General features: G+C 32.6%; 2 protein-coding genes and 1 long non-coding RNA gene across 4 annotated transcripts; 1 reads left to right on the top strand and 2 right to left on the bottom strand.

Moving 5' to 3' along the window:
* Positions 1-5,619: 5,619 nt before the first annotated feature.
* LOC125215184 (protein ACTIVITY OF BC1 COMPLEX KINASE 1, chloroplastic-like) lies at positions 5,620-11,239 on the top strand. Its single transcript, XM_048116524.1, has 14 exons — positions 5,620-6,122; positions 6,550-6,756; positions 7,068-7,157; positions 7,235-7,381; positions 7,855-8,019; positions 8,109-8,249; positions 8,324-8,503; positions 9,017-9,212; positions 9,626-9,753; positions 10,150-10,221; positions 10,350-10,450; positions 10,561-10,708; positions 10,784-10,853; positions 10,932-11,239. The coding sequence occupies exons 1-14, from the start codon at positions 5,850-5,852 to the stop codon at positions 10,994-10,996; spliced, it is 1,983 nt and encodes a 660-aa protein (XP_047972481.1). The 5' UTR covers positions 5,620-5,849; the 3' UTR covers positions 10,997-11,239.
* Positions 11,240-11,697: 458 nt separating this feature from the next.
* Positions 11,698-12,695, bottom strand: LOC125215313. The gene is made up of 2 exons (XM_048116696.1): positions 12,255-12,695; positions 11,698-11,706 (listed from the first exon to the last, which is right to left on the bottom strand). The coding sequence occupies exons 1-2, from the start codon at positions 12,693-12,695 to the stop codon at positions 11,698-11,700; spliced, it is 450 nt and encodes a 149-aa protein (XP_047972653.1).
* Positions 12,696-16,495: 3,800 nt separating this feature from the next.
* Positions 16,496-18,465, bottom strand: LOC125213162. Of its 2 annotated transcripts, none has more exons than XR_007174879.1 (5): positions 18,389-18,465; positions 17,950-17,970; positions 16,873-17,021; positions 16,697-16,779; positions 16,496-16,610 (listed from the first exon to the last, which is right to left on the bottom strand). It is a non-coding gene; the product is annotated as an uncharacterized LOC125213162 (long non-coding RNA). The 2 variants fall into 2 exon arrangements; XR_007174880.1 differs by lacking the exon at positions 18,389-18,465 and adding an exon at positions 18,212-18,363.
* Positions 18,466-23,474: the final 5,009 nt, after the last annotated feature.

Raw genomic sequence — 23,474 nt, 5'->3', positions numbered from 1 at the left:
TATACTCATATTTTTTTATAAATATCTTTACTATATATTTTTGATGAATTTTCTAAATAGAATTTGACCTTCAATATTATCACTTAATTTTGTGACATGCAAGAAAAGATTCTTATTCAATTTTTTATTATTAAAGAAAAGTTCTTTATTCAATTTTAAAATTCTTTAATATAAAAAATTGAAGAAGCAATTTTACTTGCATATGAAAAAAATTAAGTGATAATATCGAAGGTCAAATTATATTTTGAAAAATTCGTTAAAAATATATTGTAAAGATATTTATAAAAAAATATGAGTATATGATAAGTTTATTAAAAATATATTCTCTTTAAGGTATTGACTATTGAGGGTATTTTCGTCCAAAAAAACTTGAAAATAGTAAAAATGTACTTCAAATGATATTAACCCATAGTTGATGGACAAAAAAAGATGTTCCCTCTATAATTTATTCAACATAAAAATATTTTTCTTTGGACCCTAAATTTTGAAGAATATTTTTCTTTTCCATACTAAATTTTTGACAATTTTTAAAGATTCCTTAACACTATTAATCGTGTCTCTAATTTTATGTTACTATAAAATCTATTGACCTTATCTCCCCCTCGCGGTTGCTGGCTCCTCCATTGCCGCCTCTTTCTCTCCTTCTCTGGTTAAGCTAAACCCATATCCAAGTCTTGTTTGACATGAGCTCCATGTGCGCTCGCATATAATGAGTGTTGCTCAATATCATATCATCAGTGACATATTTAGAATTTTTGATTTGGGATGCCAAAAAATCAAATTCCGGATTTGTTCTCTAATAGCAATTTGGAATTTCAAAATACAATAGATCAATTTTTTTCTCATTCAGAAACCAATTAAGACAAATTTAGAATTTTGAGTTTAAAAGGTTGAGAGCACCATTAGAATGGGAAAATAGGAAATCACCACTAGACCACTAATATGGACGGAGCTAGCTTATAGTTATAGCTATGCCCCACCTAAAATTTCATCACATATGCGAAAATTGTCATTATAAAATTTATTTATTTTAGTTGCCCTGTCTCAATTCATATAAATTCTTGGCTTTGTCCCTAACTAATATGGATTAGTTTTAAAGGAATCTAATTATATTAGTATTATGTTTATGTTGGGAATAGTTTTAAACTCGTTTCTAAGTTCGTCAATGCAAATAAGAATAATTTAATCACAGAGAAAGGGATGAGCTAAAGGGTCCACGTTCTTGGTAGATACTATTACTACTACTACTACTACAGACTATATATATAAGCTCGTAACTACCCAAAAAAACACAAACGATAACAATCTTAGAAATGTGGAAATCTGATTTGAGATTTGTAATTCTTGTAGCAATCAACATAGTAAAATCTCATATGGCCATGCCATGGGAATGGGATCCTTTTAAGGTGACTAATGATCTCACTTGGATCAAATTCTTACTCCTCACCACTTTCTTCTTCTTCTTTGCCTTCATTGCCATTGAAATCATCTCATTAACTTCTCCAAACAACATAGGATTTGTCAAAGTCCAAATCAACAGCTTCTCTCCCACCTTTTCAACATGTTACTTGGCTTGTCTGCTCTTGCCACAGTTTCTTTTCTGGTACGTCTATCCGATGATCTTGGTGTCGTTTTGGTGGTACACGTGCGTCTCTAACACCTTCACGAGCTTCCTGATGTGGGTCGGAGCTCGGCTCTCTGAGATGCCGGATTTGAACATAGTCATTGCTGCGGCTAACACAGATGAGTTGCATGGAGGAGGAGCTCATGTTGAAGTTTAGTTCATTTTCTGAATTAATTTAGTACTTTTATTTGTTGGCAAATGTTTTCTCCTTGTTTATTTTATCAGAATAAACTGTATATATTTTATTCATTCCGTGTACTATATATTTTGATGCAATTGATTCTCAAATATTAATACACAATCACAATAATAAGTTTTTTTTTATTGAACTTTTATCTATATACAAAATTTATTATATTAAAAACTTGGTTTTCTATATTTATGCATTTAACTCATACAAAACTACAAATACTTTATAAAATAAAAATAATAATATTGAACATACAAAATAATACAGTAAATAAATTCTTAAGTAAAATAAATTGTAGGAAATAGTGATCATAAGCGACGTTGAAGACGTATTTGGGTGTGCCAATGTACCAAAACACAAAATAATGAAATATGATCAATAAACATTTATCGTGTAATCAAAAGATAAGATATACTAGGAGTAGTACATAGGATTTTCCCTTTAATATTATTTGCTTTGATATAATATAGTATGAATTATACTTTTGTAGGAGTATCTAAATTACTTCAAAATTGTGATAAAATAACTTTATTTACGTTGCGCGTATCATTTCACTAGTATCTATCTAAGAGTTTGCACGTATTCATTATAAAGAACAATGATATTTTTTGATGCTTGCAAAATTGTTTGGATATTAGTCTCGAGTCTTGACCTTTTTGGAATTGGATTTAGGACATCAGCTTAAATTATTATTATTATTATTATTATTATTATTATTATTATTATTATATCCACGCAACATATACGCAACACATCAATACACATTAGTTTTAAAATTTGAGTGTAGGTATAATGTTGTCAAATGTCATGTATTTTGAACGTTTCAAACATCAGCATTGTTTGATTCCATATTAATAAAAGTGCATATTTATAATTTGGATATGACGAATCTAGTGAAAGTACATGGAAGATTGGAATGAACACATATCTGGGGGCAGATCCAGATACAATCTATTGAGGTCATTAATTGAAGATTAACCACTCTAGGAGACTGACTTCAATCATTATTAATGTGGATTATTCCAAATATAGGAAACACGAAATCTTATAACTACCCAATGAAAGTACATTAATCTCACTTTGCAAACTTTATAATATTTGGATGTCCCAAGAATCTAGAAAGAACATCTCTTACAGATACGCAATATTCCCTCAATCTCAAATTCCCTCTTCTTCTTTGTGTATGTGTGGGGATGCATTGACTTGGGGCATGTAGATTTTTTGAGAGTAAAAAGTGTTATGAGTTCTAACTAATAAGATAGTGAGCGAAATCGAAAGTTGGACCACAAGATCATATCGAGACAACACAATCTAACAAAATAAAAATCGACAGCATAATCCTATCTAAACAAGATCTCTACGACAAAACTAAAAGAAATCAAAGTGAATGATTATATTTGAAGCAAAATTCTTCAAAGAAATGGCAGGGGAAACTTGGACAATAGATACCTCATCCAATTTTCAATTTGTGGATTAATTAATTTCCACTATATTAGGAAAAGTGGATATAGAAGTCAAGAGTTGGGAAATAAAGGGCATGTGGTGTGTCTATGGTATTTCCATGTATAGTCTTTTCATAATTATTTACAAACAAAAGTTTTCTTGTCCATATAATTCTAGAAAGTATTGATAATGGTGTATCTAATTATATTTTGGAGATACAATAAATAATTATAGTTATTTAAAGGTATAAAATCGACTTCAATATACTTTAGTTGATTTTTATTCACTAAAATATATTACTTATAACATCCATATATCTAATGTCTAGTGTATACGCATGTACGAATTTAAACTGATAACGTTTAGATGAAATAAAACAAATGTCATGACATTGGTAGAGAATCGAAATAAAATGCAAGCATTAGTGTTTGTGTAATTTATTTTGGGTACAAATTATATGGTTGTACCCATTGTCTCTATTGGGTTCCAGACCGGGAACCAAACTCAAGATTCTTTAAAGACGAATCTATTAAGATTATACAATAATGACATTCTTAATCTAGGTCGCAATCACATTATATCAGATTTGCAGGTGATTTGTTGGGATTAATTAAATAGGGTTTAGTGGCAATTAATCTCACTTTACCAACTTGAAATTGAAGTTAATTATATTCGTCAAGATACGCAATCTTGGCCTGACTTCGAGGTTATAAAGACTTACCAATAAACATGTATTCAACATATTTTTGAATGAACATATATATGTTTTGGTAATTGATGACAATATATATGTGGGACACTCCATGAATTTTTCCATTATCTTGGGAGATCTTGTCTCTCTGTTTGCTGACTCAATTTTTTCAACATAGTTATTTAGATTTGTAATGAGTGGATTTGAAAAAATAAATTAGTAATGTTGCATAACTATGCATTTTCATAAAATAAATTGAGTGTATATGAAAAAAAATATGATTTTGCATAACGATGCATTAGTTTACTTTTGGATTCACTGGTTACTAGGTGGTGTTCGGTTTCCAAGATAAATTAATACCAAGATACAATCTAGGATTGAGTTGTGAGATTACTTTAATAATAAGGATAGCTATGACTAATTATTCCATGATTATCCATCTAGGATTGAGTTGTGAGATTGAATATCATAAACCAAACACAATACAAATTTAATTCCGGATATAATCTTGCAAACCGAACACCTCTTTATAAAATAGAGATGTTTAATTATGACATAATTAAAGGGAAACTGCAAAATAATGTAACTCTTCTATATACACTCCTAAAATATTCTCTGTCTTCTCTCCAAGATTAAGTAAGTATACTCCTGTTGACTGTTGTGGAGTACTACTAGTTTTTGCGGTGACAAGTAAATCACAAAACCCAATTAATTTTTGGGATGCGTTTCTCTTTGATGAAAAAAATTTAGGGTAGGATATTTAATTTGATTACTTTTTTACTTTTGATCCATGACAACATTATTATTGATATTGATATGTGAAAACTTCCTTCGTCCTGGTCCTAGCCTTAGTGATACATAATTATTTTTTGGACGTCCAAGCCCAAATAAGACATTTCTTTGTTTGGTAATAAGTTCTACTAATAAACTACAATAAACAATTATTTTTTGAACGTCTTAGCCCAAATAAGACATTTCTTTGTTTGTAATAAGTTCTACTTAATAAACTACATTAAATACAGAATGAAGAATTTATTTTTTGGACGTCTAAGCCCTAATAAGACATTTCTTTGATTGGTAATAAGTCTTACTAATAAACTACATTCTCTCTTCGATCTATCTTCTTTTCTCTTATATTCTCTCTTATTTTATTATACTATATCATCTTTTGTCTTTGTTCCTACTTTATTATTTAAATTAATTTATAAAACATCATTATCTAAATTCTAGTTATATTAAACAGAAACACCTCACTTAAGCATAGACAGATGGAGTAGAAGTACTAAAAATTGTTTTATATACTTACATATTTGAAGTCATAAGTCGTAGGTGATTGAGATTTCGATGAAGTCTTACTAAATAAATAGATTGATAATAAAATTGATACTCCTACTTGGTAAAATTTCGAAGAAATTAATCCTTACAGGCATCAATGGAAGTAAAAGACTCCAAAGTGAATTACTACTACATAGCATTTTTAAAATATCATTAAGGTTTTTAGAATAAAATAAAAATATAAAAAAATAAAAACATGCTTGGGTTGTTAAAAGGCGTACAATAGTATACGGTTCAATTGAGTCAGCATCCTTGTCAATTTCAATTTGTGGATATATCACTATTATCTAATGTATTTTGATGCTATAATAATTTTAATTTCTCGTCCTTGTATTTCTAATCACAAACTCGATGTACAACTTGCAAACCGGAATGCACAACTCGCGGAATCACACCCTTGTCATCTCCACCCCATTTCCGTGCACGTCTTCTTCTTCACAACCACACCATTTGCACCTTAAACTTCCAATTCCGCTCGATTTTGAGAAATCCAATCCGAATACACACTCACAGACGCATACCTTTTCAATTCGATCCACTTACACTGCAGCGAAATTGAGCTAACCATGGAGCTGCTCTGCTCCAGTTGCGCGCACATTTCGACATCGCTGCCGTCGCCGGCGATCGGTTACTCAAAGAGCCAGCTGAATTATGTGAAGTTGAACCGGAAGTCTTCGTCTATTGACCGGAGCAGAAGGCGGGCGGCCGTTCGAGCTCAGAAGAGCGATTCGTTGGTACAAGTTGATAAGCTCATCGGTACAAGCAGTAACAGCGCGCAGGAACAGCTGGATATTGAACGCGGTGTTTGTGTTCCCTTCCGGAAGTACACACCTGAATCAGTGCGTAAATTAGCTGTATACCTTGATACTTGGGAATTGTTGGTGTATGATCTTGTGTGTTATGTTTTTTCTTTCTCACTTCGTTCAATCCTGCTTGACTTTATGTATTGTTTGGTTTAAAATACAGGAGGTGATCAGTTTGAGTAATTATTTACGTAAGAGATCATTAAGAAATCTTTTCGAATGTATTGTTATTTGTAGAACTGTTGGTTTCATTGAAGTGTCTTTATATGTTAGAAGTGCTACTAATTCTTTAAGATGATTGTGTTTTGGAAGAGCAAAACCTGAAGCTAGGCAGTTCAGGCAAATTTGCATTGGCTTTTCCTTTATTCAATATAGTATGTGGTATTGTGGTTTCCGTCACTGCTGTTGTAATACTTCTTTATCTATAGCTTTCTGTTGTAAACCAAACTGGTTACTTATGTAGGTGAGAAGTAAAGTACTGGAGTCAAGAGGTGCAATATTATCATTAGTTGGCCGTGGAGTCCAAATAGTGTGGAATTTGGGGTTCTATTGGTCTACCTTGATGTATGATTTTCTTGTTGGTCGAGATGAAGAAGTTGTTCCTTTCCGCGCTCGCCAACTGAGGAACCTCCTCTGTGACTTGGGCCCTTCTTTCATCAAAGCTGGACAGGTGTTTCCTTTTCCCTAGGTTCGATAGGCTAATAGACGAATAGATGATTTTCTTTTTATGCAGAATATGATCACACCTTCGAGTATAAAAAAACTGTAAAATGTTCAATCTGTGAGCTATGAGCCCCAATTTACTTATTGGTTATGTGATTCTGAACAACACATTCATTTCCTTTTTGCGATTTAATGACCTTACAACCGTTCTTTATAAATAAATTCTCTGACTTAAATCTAAGCTAACTTGCATGTTAAAGTAGTTTTTGATCTTTTCATTTGACATTCATTTTCTTTTTTCTTTTTCATTGTAAAAAGGTGCTTGCTAATAGGCCGGATATTATTAGAGAGGATTACATGAATGAATTGTGCATCCTTCAAGATGATGTTCCCCCTTTTCCTAATCAGGTACCTTAATGTCCTTTTCATGATGAATATCTTTCATATTTTTTTCGTTGAGCAACCCATCATCAGGACATTGGTAGGTAGCTTTTGGCATTATAGAGGAGGAGCTAGGTCAACCTCTTGAGGCGGTTTTCAGCAAAATTTCCTCACAGACAATTGCAGCGGCTAGCTTGGGACAAGTTTATCGAGCCACTCTCCGATCCTCTGGCGAGGATGTTGCTATTAAGGTTTCAAGTGCTAAGTAACTGATTTTCATCTCTCTGCTTCTATGAATTATATTACATGTAGTTGGCCTATGTCTTCTGCTGGTGTTGTGGAGTAATATATCCTGATATGCTTTCTTATCAGTGCAATACTAAATATATAAGATCTGGTTAATGATGTAATTCAGGAAATTTACAGGTACCTAACTGTTATTCTGGTACTTTAAGTTACTTTTGAGAATAAGGGGAGATATAGTCAAGTTTATCAGCCTGTCACAGAAGATTCCTCTTGATTTTATTTTTACGGGCTTAGATACGTGATGAATAGTCAAGTGGCCGAAGTTATGTGACTTATGTCTTGGTTACTAAAGGACATATTAACACATGGGGGGAAATTAGTTTTTATCTAAGTATGTGTGATCTGCTGTCCATTTCAAAATTTAATCACTTTGCTCAGACAACCATGTTTAAAATCAGTTTGTTCTCGGTTCGTGTAGGTACAAAGGCCTGAGATAGAGCCCATCATTTACAGAGATCTTTTCCTTTTTCGTACTCTAGCATCGTTCTTGAATGGCATCAGCCTGCAAAAACTGGGTTGTAATGCAGAGCTTATAGTGGATGAATTTGGTGAGAAGCTGTTGGAGGAGCTTGATTATACCTTGGTAGGATTATCTACTCTTAGCTTCATATGAAATTGAACATTTTCTATGGATAATTAGTTATCATGAAACATCCTTTGCAATTCTGTTAGGAAGCCCGTAACATTGAGGATTTCCTAGAGAATTTCAAGAATGACCCTACAGTTAAAATTCCTGGTGTTTATAAGCAACTTAGTGGTCCACGCGTGTTGGTCATGGAGTGGATTGATGGAATTCGATGCACGGACCCCCAGGTACTAAACTCAATCTAGATATCAGAAGTAAGCTTTTGGCATGTGCCTTTAACCATGAAACTTTTTTGAGACAGGCTATTAAGGATGAAGGAATTGATGTGAATGGGTTTCTGACTGTTGGAGTGAGTGCTGCACTCCGGCAATTGTTAGAATTCGGTCTATTTCACGGGGATCCACACCCTGGAAATATCTTTGCCATGCGCGATGGACGTATCGCTTATGTCGACTTTGGAAATGTGGCTGTTCTCAGTCAGGTGATAATAGTTTAGCAATATTGAATAAATAACATGACGTAAATTTAGCTTTCCATCTGATGTGCTAAGCTTTGGCAGATTGCCTGCCAATGATAGTTATATTTGTTTGTCTTGATAGTAGTCTTGTATGGTTTATTGGTTTATGTTATATCCTTTTCAAAGTAGAAACCACAAGGATACCCTAAAATATGAATGCATATATGTTCAGAAACCTAAATAAAGCCCTCCACAAATTAATTAGATGCTGAATGTTCCACTCATTCTAAAAACTAACCCTTTCGCAGTGTCCCCCCCCCCTCTCCCATGTTGACCCCCCGTTTTCACAATTAGTTATCATTTTTCATTGCCAAGTCTTCAATCTCTATATGAGTGTCCCTCCCTCCTCTTTTTTTCATATTTTTTTACCTTATTTGGCAATTGCCAACTTCTACAACCTAGCTTTTGTAACTCACTTGCATTTTATTACTGTTGAAAATCAAATATTAACTGTCTTCTTTTGTTGTTCATCTGCAGCAAAATAAACAGATTCTTATAGATGCTGTCGTCCATGCAGTAAATGAAGATTATGCTGAGATGGCCAATGATTTTACCAGGCTTGGTTTTCTAGCTAGTGGAACTGATGTCTCCCCCATAGTTCCAGCTTTGGAAGCAATCTGGCAAAATTCTGTTGGGAAAGGGCTATCTGACTTTAATTTCAGAAGTGTTACAGGTAGTTAGTTATTTCTGTTTTGTGTTTGATAATTATTCAACTTTCGCTTCTCATATTTCTGTGAAAGGATTTGTGCAAGTGTGTAGTCAAGATGTATATATTGAATTCATCTTCTTCACATTTTTGTAATTGCTTCTGTGTCACATTTTGGATTAATGTTGGTCTTTAATCAGTTAGTGCTGAATTTTATGCATAAAGGAGCTTGTATATATGAGGGCAAAATGGTCACATGAAAATAAGCACTATTTCACATATTTATGGCAACCATCTAATATCTGTCATCATAATTGACTGTATTAGATTTACACATGTTTAATGCCGATATTTTTATTTTTCTTTTCCTTTTTAGCTGTTAGCTCAAATTTCTTTTATGTGCTCCCTATCTCTCACTGACTTTGTTGTATTTCTTTCAGGCAAGTTCAATCAGCTAGTTTACAATTATCCTATTCGCATTCCAGAGAGGTTCTCTCTTGTTATTCGCTCTTTATTGACCCAAGAAGGAATTTGCTTCACCCTACAGCGTGATTTCAAATTTTTAGAGGTGAATGGTGATATATACTTAACTATAGTTTACTCTTTATTTCTATAATGTACCTTATTTGGAGGGTGGACTTTCCATTTCACCTTATATCATGTTGGAGTCTGCTGTGACATGTTAGAGATAGTGGAATTGAAATTTTCTTTCAGCTTCTGTTGCTGTATTAAACAGTTGGATGGAGAGAAAATCACTTATTAATATTACTCATACAGTATCTCTGTTTGAGTCAAAACCGTTGATAGAGAATTATTCAGTTGTTAGTATTCCTGAGAATTGTTTGTTGTGTTTAACTTTAGCTTTCAGAATTCAGATGAGTGAAAGATTTAGCTTTCAAGCAATTTTATGTCTCTGTCAATCTTTAGTTGTGTTTAATCATACATCATCTGATCTTTGCACCAGGTTGCCTATCCTTACGTGGCAAAACGGCTCCTCACGGATCCCAATCCTGCATTACGCGAACGTCTTATTCAGGTACCTCGCAACTTTATACTATGGTTTCCTGTCCATTTGGGTTTATATAATTGCAAATATTTTGTTTGGATTGAGTTCTCTTCACCTCAGATATACTTTGTATTAGACACTTGCGTTTATTTTGTCAGGTTTTGTTTAAAGACGGTGTTTTCCAGTGGAAACGACTTGAGAACCTAATTATTCTAGCAAAGGAGAATGTGGCAAAGATGAGCAGCAACCCTGCTTTCTCGTGAGTATATTTTTGCTATAGCATCCCACACCCACACCTCCCTTTTAAACCCCCAAAATGTGTCGTCATTTGCCTGTTTGTGTATAAAGTCTAACAATTGGCTATAACAGTCAAAGGTCTAGACAGCAACAAGTTGAAAAGAAATTGGACCTCACAGACACAATCAAGGATGGAACTCGTCTCTTCCTTCTTGATGAAGGAATTCGTAGACAGCTTCTTCTTGCTCTAACCGAAGACTCAAAACTTCATATACAAGAGGTTTGTAAAAGTGTAACAAGTCACTTATCTTTACTAGATCCCATCAATCTTACAGCAGCACTGTGTTTTTTTCAGCTTGTAGACGTGTACAGACTGCTCGAGGACCAGATTGATGTACCTTCAGTAGCTCTGCAAGTTGCACAAGGTAAGGCTTTGTTGTGTATGGAATGGAAACTCCGGTGACTTGATACATTTTTGATATATGGAACCATCAATTCTGCAGATCTTCCTTCTGTTGCTCGGGATGTAATGCTTTCGTGGAGCGCGTCAGTGTTATCCCAGAGATGAGCTCGTCTTTTGGTATTGTATTGATCCTCCCTGCCTAGAATCTCATGTTTTCTTTTAGTTGCAGGGTGTATATCAGTTTAATTAACATTTGTACATAAACATCAATTTTCTTTATATAGAAATACCATAATGTAAGTAAATGAGGTGGTCAATCTATGGAGAGACATACTCCGTTTTGTAGAAAGTCTTTAAGTTTTATTTATTTATTTATTTTAAAGAGGATCAATAGTGGATTCTCCTCTACTCCGTGGTGGCTTCAATCCCCGATTTATTGATTGGAGGAAAAACTTTTTACCAACTAAGCATTATTTTATTGGCGACAACTAAGCATCAATTTATTGGCTAGAAGTCTAAGTTCCTTTTGCATTGCTGCTACAATTACAAATGGGCCATTTATTTTCTATTTTTTTTAAAATTTGAATAATTGACAGAAAAATGATTACTTTTGGTCAAATTCCATATCGTCTTGCAACATAAATCGTCAGTAAAAATTACTATGAATTTTACTCCCTCCGTCCTCGATTAATTGTCACTATTTGACCGAACATGGGTTTTAAGAAAATGTAAAGAAAAGTTGGTTGAAAAAGTTAGTGGAATATGAAATCCATTTTTTATATTGATTTTATAATAAAGTGTGAGTGAAGTGATTTAATGGAATGTGAGATCTACTTACCATTTATGGTAAAAATAAAATGTGATAATTATTGTGTCTAAGGCATATGAAAAATAATATGAGGTCGAGATTGCCAATAAAGTTTATCAAAAATATCAACTCACTTAGCAAATAATTTGACCTAAATTTGCCCTTTTTGATAATAATTAAAATTTACATGTTTTTTGAAAAGATATGAAGGGCTAAGAGCACTCCCAATGGTCTCCCTTATTTCTCCCTTATTTCTCCTAACTCCTGCCACATCAGCGCCACATCAGCACCAAAATTTATCCCCAGTTTTTAGCCAACTTTTAGCCAACCTCTGCAATGGTTTCTCCCTTATTTCTCCCTTATTTCTCCCTAACTCAACATTTCATTTTTACATCATCACTAATTTAATTGTTTTATTTTAATATATAATAAAGCTAGCTTATTTAATTTATAAGTACAAAACAAATAATAGTAATAAAGTTCGTTGTATTAAACACGGGTACACATTACAACGAAGAAAAAAAAAAAAAAAAAAAGTACACGAATGGAAAAAAAAATCAAAAAAAAAATTCAAAGAAAAAAAAATCAAGGGCGGTGGGCGCGGTTTCTATTTGCCCACAATTCTTCGATGATATCGTGTTGTAGTGCTTGATGGGCCTCCTTCTGGTGTATGTCCATGAACGCCTGGAACCGTTCATGTTCGTTGTGCGGTACACCCTGGCGGGCGGACTCGGTTGAGACACCGTGACTCGATGATGCAACACTTGGGTCGTTGGTGACGTCGAGGACGCCTTCGTGTTCATCTTCGATGATCATGTTATGCATGATGATGCACGCATACATGATATCGGCAATATCCCCCTGGTAGAAAAAGCGCGTCGGGCCCTTTACCAGTGCAAATCGCGATTGGAGCACCCCAAATGCCCTCTCCACATCCTTGCGCGCAGACTCTTGCGCTCGGGCAAAATACCTTCTTCTATCTCCGAGTGGGCATCTGATCGTCTTCAGAAACACGGGCCATTGCGGATAGATGCCGTCAGCCAGGTAGTACCCCATGTTATGCACATTGCCATTGGCCGTGAATTCTTGTTGATTGGGTTGTTGGCGAAACCCGCTACATCCCATCCGGTGGGAGCGGGAGGTACCTCTTCTTCGGAAGAAGAATGTGATATTTCCTCGTCGGACTGAGCACGAGACGATGAATCAGAACTCATTTAATAAAGATGGAGAGAAAAAAGATTGAAAATTTGTGTGAATGAAGTTTGTGGGTGATGAATGGAGGAAGAGGATGAAATATTTATAGGGGTGGAATTTAGAATATGACCGTTGAAGGAAAAAAAAAAAAAATTTTGATCATCGCCGGATTATCGCCGAACAGCTCCCCACAGTGGCCGGCGATGATCCGGCGATTTTTCGGCGTTAAAACGCCGCTTGGCGTAAATTCGGTAGGAAATTCGCCGAAAAATCGCCGACCTCCTCCCAATGGCCGGCGATAAGTCGGCGATATCCGGCGAAAAATCGCCGGATTATCGCCGTCGCCATTGGGAGTGTTCTAAGATACTTGATATACTTAGTGAACATATGACAAAATATTTATTTTTCATACAAGTTTTTTCAAGTAACAGTTGAGTAAACGTAGGGTTTTATTTTAAGAAGGATCAAGACGACTAAAATAGTTCATACGTAAAATTAGACTGGTCAGTCTAAATTCTTTAACATATAGATATTTGAACATATGTAAATTGGGAACGTTACCACGACGGTCATTGGCCGATCAAGTCGAAGGATAGTGCTCGATCTCATTTATTAGTAGGGAATAGGGATTTCCATTTTCTTAGAGAAATTCTGAAATACCTCAGCATTAGATAAATCCGAAATCTGATAAGTCAAACCGGAACTAATTAATTGTCCCAACAAATTTATACTCCTACAAATTACTTTCTATTTGTATTTTATTCTGCCAAGGAGAATTCATTCACAACCTAAACATTCTCCCTTTTTCTTTCATTTAATTGATCAGCTCAATAATTGACCAGCCGAACCGGGCGGTTTATCCGGTTCAAAACGGTCCAACTGCAGACTGGTTTAAGATGCCAAACCAGACCGGACACGGTGCTGGTTCGCGGCTGAACCGGTTTTTAAAACACTGGTATAATCCATGATGTTCATATCCTGGGTGTTGATTTTTTGTACACAGAAAATGACTGTGAGAAATGAGAGACACGGACTAACTACGTCTCGCGTGATAATATATCTGCTCTCGCGCTACTTGCTTCAATAATAGCCAAAGTCAATGGCCAGATGGTGCCTCTGACGATAATTGATAAAGCATAAGAAAAGCTAGCACGTATATATTTAAAATAAACCAATCTAAACTTTATTTATTTAAAAATAAGTTGCAAATTAATTAAATTACATTTCCCATCGTAGTTTGTATAGATGGGACTCCAGGAGGTTACCATTTTGATCCAGGATTTGGCAATAGACCTAATAATTGGATGATCATGTTAAATGGTTTGACTTATATTACTTTGATGAATTATTTTTTTAAATAAAAGTTTCCTATTTTTGAATTAACTAACTGATGTTTTATTATTTTGTTAGGGTGGAGGATGGTGTGGTCTTAATACTTGCCATTATAGAACATGGCAATATCTTGGTAGTATAACTAATATTCCACCTCAAAATTTTGAAGGAATTTTATCTTCTGATCAATCAATTAATCCAAGTAACATACTGTTTCAAATTTGTGATTTATCATTGTTTAAGGTTGAAACTATAGAGTTAATTGTCGAAAAATCATGATGTTTGATCAAATTTTGTTATAACCCGCAATTTTGTTATCATATATCTCGTGATAGTTTTTTTTTTTTTTGAAAAATGTATATGATATTATTGATATGATAGTCAAAAATATCATATTGGACACCACCGTTGATATTCATAATGAAACCACGTCGTTTGATTGAAAATATGAATAATATAATTGAGAACAAATCCAAACTTCTTGATTTTTATAGCTGTTCAAAATTGCACAACAAATCAGAATATTACAAAATTTTATGATTATTTTAACAATTTAACAACAAATATAAATCTCAGAATTTTATAATTGGAATAGAGTTTTCATCCGATATTGTGATGGTGGGTCATTCATGGGAGATGCTCAAAGAGATGATAATGTTAGTCATCCATAAAATCATTACATTATTATTTAATTAATTATTGAAATCCTGACTCTATAATACACATGTTTCCTAAAAAATCTAATTTATATTGACAAGGACACATCATGGAACTTAGGAGATTAAGAGTTTTTATTACAGTAATGGATGAGCTGTTGAACGTAAAAGAAATGAAAAATGCAGAAAATGTATGATTATTTACTCTTGAGTCTTTAATCAATATAAATTTATAATCCCTATTTATAATTTTGACAAAATCATAAAAGTAATATGCTAATAAAGATTTGTTTTACCTAAATGTTGATTAAATTTACACGCTATTCTTGCGGGTGGTTCGGGCGGTGCACTAGCTGCTATATTACATTGTGATCGGTACCGAGTACTTGTACCTGATGCTGAGAGAGTGAAATGCTTGTCGGATTCTGGTTTCTTCATTCGAGCGTGAGATCTTTCAATATAAATTTATCTGCGCAAATTGTTGAAAAATCATTAAATATGGATTTGTTCACAAGACAAATTTTTTTAGTGCAATTAAATAAGATATGGAAACTAATAAATCACACTCACTGCTGGTGAACTAAAAGACATCTTCACGTTTTTTGTATTGATTGAAGATGTCATTTAGTTTACCAATAGTGTGTATGATTTATTAGTTGTCATATCATATTCAATCGCACTAAAAATTTGTCCTGCGTACAAATCCAAATTTTATTAATTTTTCAACAATTTACTCAAATAAATTTAGATTGAGAATCTCACGCTCGAATGAAGAAACCAGAATCCCACAAACATTTTACTCTCTTAACATCAGGTAAAAGTGTTTAATACCGATCACAATGTAATATTGTAGCTAGTGCACCAGCCGAACCACTGACAAGAATAGCATGTGAATTTAATCAACATTTAGATAAGATAAAATATTTATTAGTATATTACTTCTACGATTTTGTCAAAATTATAAATATGGATTATAAATTTATAGTGATTAAAAACTCATAAGTAAATAATCATACATTTTCTGCATTTTTCATTCCTTTTACGTTCAACAGCTCATCCATTACCGCAGTAAAAACTCTTAATCCCCTAAATTCAACGATGTGTCCCAGTCAATATAAATTAGATCTATTAGGAAACATATGTTATTATAGAGTCGGGATTTCAAATAGGCAATTAAATAATAATGCAATGATATTATAGTATGACTTACATTATCATCTCTTTGAGCATCTCCCATGAATGACCCACCATCATAATATCGGATGAAAACTCTATTCCAATTATAAGAGTCTGAGATTTAAATTTGCTTATAAATTGCTAAAATAATAATAAAATTTTATCATATTCTGATTTGTTACTCAATTTTGAAAATCGGCTATAAAAATCAAGAAATTTAGATTTGTTCTCAATTATATTGTCCATATTTTCAATCAAACGACGTACTTTAATTATGAATAATCAGCGGTGATGACCAATACGATTTTTTACTATCATTTCAATACCAGATACATTTTCACAAAAAAAAATTATCACAAGATATATGAGAACAAAATTGCGGGTTAAAACAAAATTTGATCAAACATCATGATTTCCTACAATTAACTATTTTCAACCTAAAATAATGATAAATCTCAATAAAGTCGCATATTTGAAATAGTATGTTACCTGGATTAATTGATTGATCCGAAGATAAAATTCCTTCAAAATATTGAAGTAGGATATTAGTTGCACTATCAAGAAATTTCCCAATTCTATAACACCACAAATTACGACTACATCATCCTCCACCCTAACAAAATAATAAAACATCAGTTAGTTCAAAAATAGGAAACTTTTGTTTTAAAAAATAATTAGTCAAAGTAATACAAGTCAAACCATTAACATGATCATCCAATTATTAGCTCCATCGCCAAATCCTAGATCAAAATGTTAACCTCCTGAAGTCCCATCTATACAAACTTCGATTGAAAATGTAAAATTTAATTAACTAGCAACCTATTTTTAATTTAATAAATAAATAAAATTTATATTGATTTATTTTATATACGTACGTGCAAGCTTTTCTTGTGCTTGATCAATTATCGTGAGAGACACCATCTGGCCATTGACTTGGGCTATTATTGAAGCAAGTAGCGCTAGACCAAGATATAGTCACACAAGACGTGGTTTGCACATGTATCTCATTTCTCACTGTCATTTTCTGTGTAAAAAAAATCAACATCCAAAATATGAACATCATCGTGGATTACACCCAAAATAACATATAATACTGAAATATATTCAAATATTTATGTATAAATGACATTTTTAAATACAAGTTAAGTATTTATGTATAAAAACAATGAATTGTTGTTAAAGCCATATATACAAAAACACAATAAAAAAAATCCGAATTAAAAAAAAAACTACAAAAACAATAAGTAGCTATAGAAGAAATCTTAAAAAACACAATTGAAAAATAATCTGAATAATAAAAACATCAACAAAAAAATTGCACAGTGACTATCACATCACACCATAGAAGAGAAAAGAGTTGGTGGCCATGGAGGACCTCCACTACCGCCATTCTTGATTGACCGATGAAAGGCGAGCAGAGAAAAAAGGACTAAATTTGGTCGGGCAGATTATAAAACACAGGCCACAAATTAATTTTCCTAACAAAGGATTGGTACCAAATTGATGTTAAGACCTAATTTTGCTATTTCGGACTTATTAGGTATACCAAACATGCACTAACAATTTATGATTTTTTTCCGAATAAAGTAATTTTTTTTCTAAATGAAGATTATCTTAATTTCAGATCTGAAACGAACTACTACTAAAGTCAATGATGCAGTGACTACCACAAATACACTAGCTAAAGTAAGAAAAAATAGACAAAATTTATAATATTGGGATGGGATGTACTATCATTACGCATGTGATGTAGTAGTACAATTCTGATCTATCATTGTTTCAATTTATTATTCAGAACTTGAGATAAGAAAAACAAATTCTAGTGAAGGATGAAGTTTATAATAAAGTGAAGTTAAATTTTAGAAATCAAAATTTGTAACCCATTTTTGCAACGAAACATGAATAGAAGAAAAATAAGCAGACGAAGATAGAAAATTATGAGAATTGCTTACCTTCAAAACACCCAGCTGCAGCTGCAAGCAGGTAAAATAACTTGTTAGTCACATTCACATATTACATCTGCTTGCAAAGAAACAATAAATAAAGAGAAATAGATGAATATTTAATTCGTTTGATTTTTAAGTTAGCAAATTTTAAATTAGAAAATAGTAGTAGGAGTACTACTTATTTTAGGCATTCAGTATGTAAAAGTGAAGATTCTGTTTATAGGAAGCAGAAATCCAAATAAAAAACAGAGAAAACATGCAAATTAACTAGAGATCTGAAACAGCTAGAATAAACGCTGGAGCTGAAGAAAGGAGGCGGCAAAGAGATGTTGTGTATATTTTGCAGAGGGGAAGGAGACAATTTGAGACAACGTGTTAGCGAATGATGGCAGAGAGTGTGAGGAAGAAGAAGAAGAAGAAGCTGAAAGTGCAATTCCAGAACTACCTAATTTCAGAGAAAATAACACTATTTGGGGGCGAGAGCTGCGATTAGGCCCCAATTTGAAAATGAGAGATAAAGACTTGGGATTTTATTCTTTTACTACTTGAATTAAATTAAAAAGGGAGGAGAATGTTAGGCAGAATAAAATATACTACCTCCATCCACCAAAATTTGTCCCACTTTGACTCAGCACGGATTTTAAGAAATGTAATGGAAAGTGAGTTGAAAAAGTTAGTGGATTATGGATCCTACTTTTATTTATTAGTTTTATAATAAAATGTGAGTAAGAATGAGTTAGTGGAATATGAGGTCCACTACCAAAAATAGTAAAAGTGAAATGAGACAAATTTTGGTGGACGGAGGCAGTACATTTGTTGGGACAATTAATTAGTTCCGGCTTTGACTTATTTCGGATTTATCCAATGCCAGTAATTTCAGAATTTCTCTAGGACAAGTGTAACAATGAGATCGAGCGTTATGAACTATTTTAGTTTTCTTGGGCCTTTTTAAAATAAAACCCACGTTCGCTCAATTGTGGCTTGACAAAACTTCTTTTATAAAAAATAAATGTTTCTTCATATGTTTATCGAGTAGATCAAGCATTTAGGTCTGCTTATCTTTTAAATAACTAGTATTACACATGTGCGATGCACAGACTAAAATATTTTTAATCGAAATCAATTAAAAAAATTAGGAATCATATCATTATATAAAAATTATATATAATCAATATGTATAATACAATGAATTATTGGTGAAAAAATTTATGAACTGATAATTTTGTATGAATGAATTACACCAGATCATCAAACCAAAATGTATATTCACCTACTTTCTTTACTTATTCAGTTTTAAATATATATTTTATATAAATTACTATATATCAATTGGGCAACTTATACTTTGTGTTATGCAATCTTCTAATCCACATGAGTGTTCCTATTACTTTAACTATTATTTTAATTAAAAGAATATCAAATTTCTTTCTTTTTTATTTCTCATTTTATTTGTTTATTCTATTATACATCAAAATATATTTATTTAAATTCATAAATTTTCGAAAAACACATATCTTCTTATTTAAGACATTAATTAGTTTATTAAGATTAAATTAATACAGTGTATAACTTAAATATAAAAAATTTAAGAAATCCCATAATAACGTAACTAATTAATAAAGTATATAAATCAAGAGCAATAATATACTTATGTAAATAATATATTCCATTAACAACTTTGGTAATCAGTTGATGAAACTCATGTATTGAAATACTCCTATATAACTGAATGAAGCCCTAACAAATTAAACCTAATGTATAAAATTGTGCCTCCATATCACAACGTCTTCTTCCCTGCGACGTCTCCTTTCTAGAATTTTGCCACTGCGCTTGGTCATTTATTTTATTTATACATGATGCGAAAATATATTAAATAAATTGGCTACATTCAAACCCCAAAAATATATGACTCCCTGAAAAAAAAAATGAAACTAACCACCATAAAAATAACATTACATGTACAAAGTAAATCATGAATAACAAAAGACCATCAATTAGCGAAACAAATATGTATGAATATGTGTTTGTAACCTCTATTTATAATAAAAATAACATTACATGTACAAATTACCAAAACAGTTATCTAAGTTTGTCCAGCATTCAAAACATTAGCCTCAAATTTAGAAGGCATATAACACATTATTCTGCACAAGAAACTCACAGTAGCACACTCACCAAACCGGTCTCTCACCAGGCAAGTACGAAGGCGACCCGCCTTCGAATGGCATGAATGTGTGGAAGAAGAAAGTGCTATGGGAATTCAATTTTCTCAATAAAACTGACAAAAAAATTACTATCAAAGTTTAATATTTCAATAGCATTAGTATAATGGTATTATAATCATAAATTTCTCAATTGAATGCACAGAGTGAAAAGCCATGAAGTCGATTGGAGTTTTTTTAGCTATCTGATTTTAAAGACTCACTTACCGTTATATTTCTATGGAAGAAGAAAGGCTTTGGGAGTGGGAGTATTAAACTAAATATCTAGATAACCTCCCACTCACTCCACTTAATCACACTTTTAAAGCCTTTAATTATATATTTTTAATTTAATATAATTTTTTAAATTAAATGGCAATCTTGTAAATTTTTCCAAAACTCCCATTTTATATATTGTATAGATATGCCAGATTTTAAATAATAATAATTATTATGGAAAAGGAAAAATTTAGGTCAAATTCTTTGCTAAGTGAGTTGATATTGGGCGATCTCGTCCAAAAGTATTACTCCCTCTGCCCGCCATTAGGAGTCTCATTCATAGGCGGCACGGGTTTTAAGAAATGTTAAGAAAAGTGGATGGAAAAAAGTTAGTGGAATAGAGGTCCCACTTGTTTATGTTAGTTTTAAATGAAATGTGAGTGTAATGAGTTAGTGGAAGATGAGACCCTATTACCATTTATGACATAAGTGAACCGGGACTTCTATTCGCGGACGGACTAAAATGGAAAAACGGGATTCCTATTCGCGAAGAGATTATTTTTCATATGCCTTAGACACAATAAATTAGACCCGTGAGAAATATATAAAAATTCATAGTAATTTTTATGGACGATTTACATTTTAAAGTTGAATTATTGGTACAAGTAGTGTTCCATCCCATAAAGCTCAGGAGATTTGATCTCAAATATTGTAGTAGCTGATAATTTTGTGACAAAAAGTAAAATTGTTTAACCCAAATAGTATTTCTTTAATTCTTCACATATTTGTTCTATCAAAAATGGGGTTCAATAAGAATAGTGGTGTATGAGCATCTCTAACCACATACTCTGGAATTCGGCACTACAAAACATAATCTAACATAAATAAATGAATAAAAGTGGGTCCGAGTCCACATTCATGCTTTTTGGCAAGAGCATGGACTTAGGGCTGATAATTTTTGTTACGACACGATAACACGACATGAACCCGCACGAAATTAACACGACACGAACACACACGTATATGATTTGGGTCCTTATAGGGTCGACCCAATAAAAACCCGAAGATAACGGGTTGGGCCGGGTTTGGGTTACACGTTAAGAAAAAAATAATTATTTTTATTAATTAAAAATTATTAAATTTTAATTTTATTTATTTTTGTTGATTAAAAAATATTATGCTTTAATTTTAATTAATTAAAAAAATACTATTATACTTTAATTTTCATTAATTAAAAAATACTATACTTTAATTTTTTATGAATTTTAAGAAAATATTATGCTTAGATTTTATTAAAAATTATTTTTTTTAATTATTTAATTTTATTATATAGATATAATATTACTATACTGATGGGGTTAGGAGCCCCTTGCACAAATGGAAGACTTGTACAAAACAAATAAATCGACACATGGATCTATTTGACCGATTATGCGATTAATCAATTCACATGTTAAATAGATAATTGTATGCTAGAACGCAAATAATTCATGCTCTAAGAAAGTAAATCCTAAAACATGAATTCTACGGTTTAGGGTTATCGATTTGATTCTCCAAAGAATCGTCGATTGCTACGCGCCTTCTCCACGCGATGATCTTCGATACTAGACCACTAGATCTTCTCTCTCGTCTCCCTTAACCTGTATCTCGATATCGTGGTGGGATGATCTTATCAAAATACCAGGACTAATAAAGAAGACATAAGAAATCCTTCTCCAATTAGTATATAATTTCGAACTCCTCTAGGTAGTGGGAGACGAAAAATATGAGTAATAAAAATTATGATTTCTGTCTCTTTATTCTCCTATTTATATTAAGTTCCTTTTAGGCCCAGACGTAGGGATCTATGGAAGGTTTTGAATACTGTTTTCTCCCAATTAGCTTTTTACCAATTAAATTGAATCCATAATTTAATATTGGAATATTACGAGCAGTGTTCACTACAGAAGTAAATATTGAACTCTCCCCATTCAAATCTGAAATTAACAAGTAATCCTGGTTTCCACTTTGTTTATTATTTATTTCCCCGCGCCTAAGATATAAATGTCCATTAATTAATTAATGTCCATATGGACTTAATTAATTAATATCTTATTAATTCCAAAAGTGGACTTCTTAGCATTAAACACTTATTTATTATTCATGAGTAATAAAACTCCAACTGACTAGTTTTCCGAATAATAAAACCTTGTTTGAGCTCCTCTTGTTCAGTGCTATACCACACCAATGTCATCTTATTTCAGTAAGGCTTAGAAATATGCGGACTGACATTGCAACATTTCACGATAGGTAGCCAAAGCCTATCTAGGTTGTGAAATTCCTCTTTCTCTTTTGCAAAGCATTGCATAGATCTGACCGTATTACCTTAAAGTGGACGACGCCCACAACCGGTCTACTAAGCAAAAGATTTAGACTTTGTTTGCTTTTTATACATTTAAATGTTTATAAAACATCTTATAAATGCACAAGCAAACACAATGTAATAATAATAGTGATTCTATTCGTACGGAACTGCTCGAATAATACTGAATCGGGTTAAAAATGGATTGTAGAGTTTTACGTATACAAACAAGATTCTATTCGCGCGACACTGCTCGAAACATGTTTTTTAGTATACCAAACCTAACATATACTTCAATTTTATTATTTTGATTAAGAAAATGAATATTTTAATTTGATAATTTTTTATTTTATCATGTAATATCATGTTTAAATCGTATAAGAACATCATGTTTTAGTCGTTATCGTGTCGTGTTAAGCTAACTTACTAACATTAACAGAGGGTTGGCTTTTTCCTTGGGTACACGATAACACGGATGAATACGACACGAATCCGTTGGATTGGGACACGATAAGAATCCGATGATTTTAGGTTGGGTTTGACCTTATTGGGTTGGTTCGATAATAGGTTGACACGATAACGACCCAACCCGCACGATCTGACAACCCTAATGTGGATGCTCTTATTGATAACCCTAATTCCATAACACCAAATCATATTACCAACTTAGTATTGATAAGACCATGGACCATGGGTACAAAGGAAAAACTTCTGTTGCCGAATTGAGGAATTCGTCGCAATCCCTTTCTCTATCCCAAGGTAGATTAATT

The sequence above is a fragment of the Salvia hispanica genome, chromosome 3, assembly GCF_023119035.1.
Source record: "Salvia hispanica cultivar TCC Black 2014 chromosome 3, UniMelb_Shisp_WGS_1.0, whole genome shotgun sequence".
NCBI classification, from domain to species: Eukaryota; Viridiplantae; Streptophyta; class Magnoliopsida; order Lamiales; family Lamiaceae; genus Salvia; species Salvia hispanica.
Note: the sequence above shows the minus strand (reverse complement) of the source record. Positions and strands in the feature narration are given on the sequence as shown.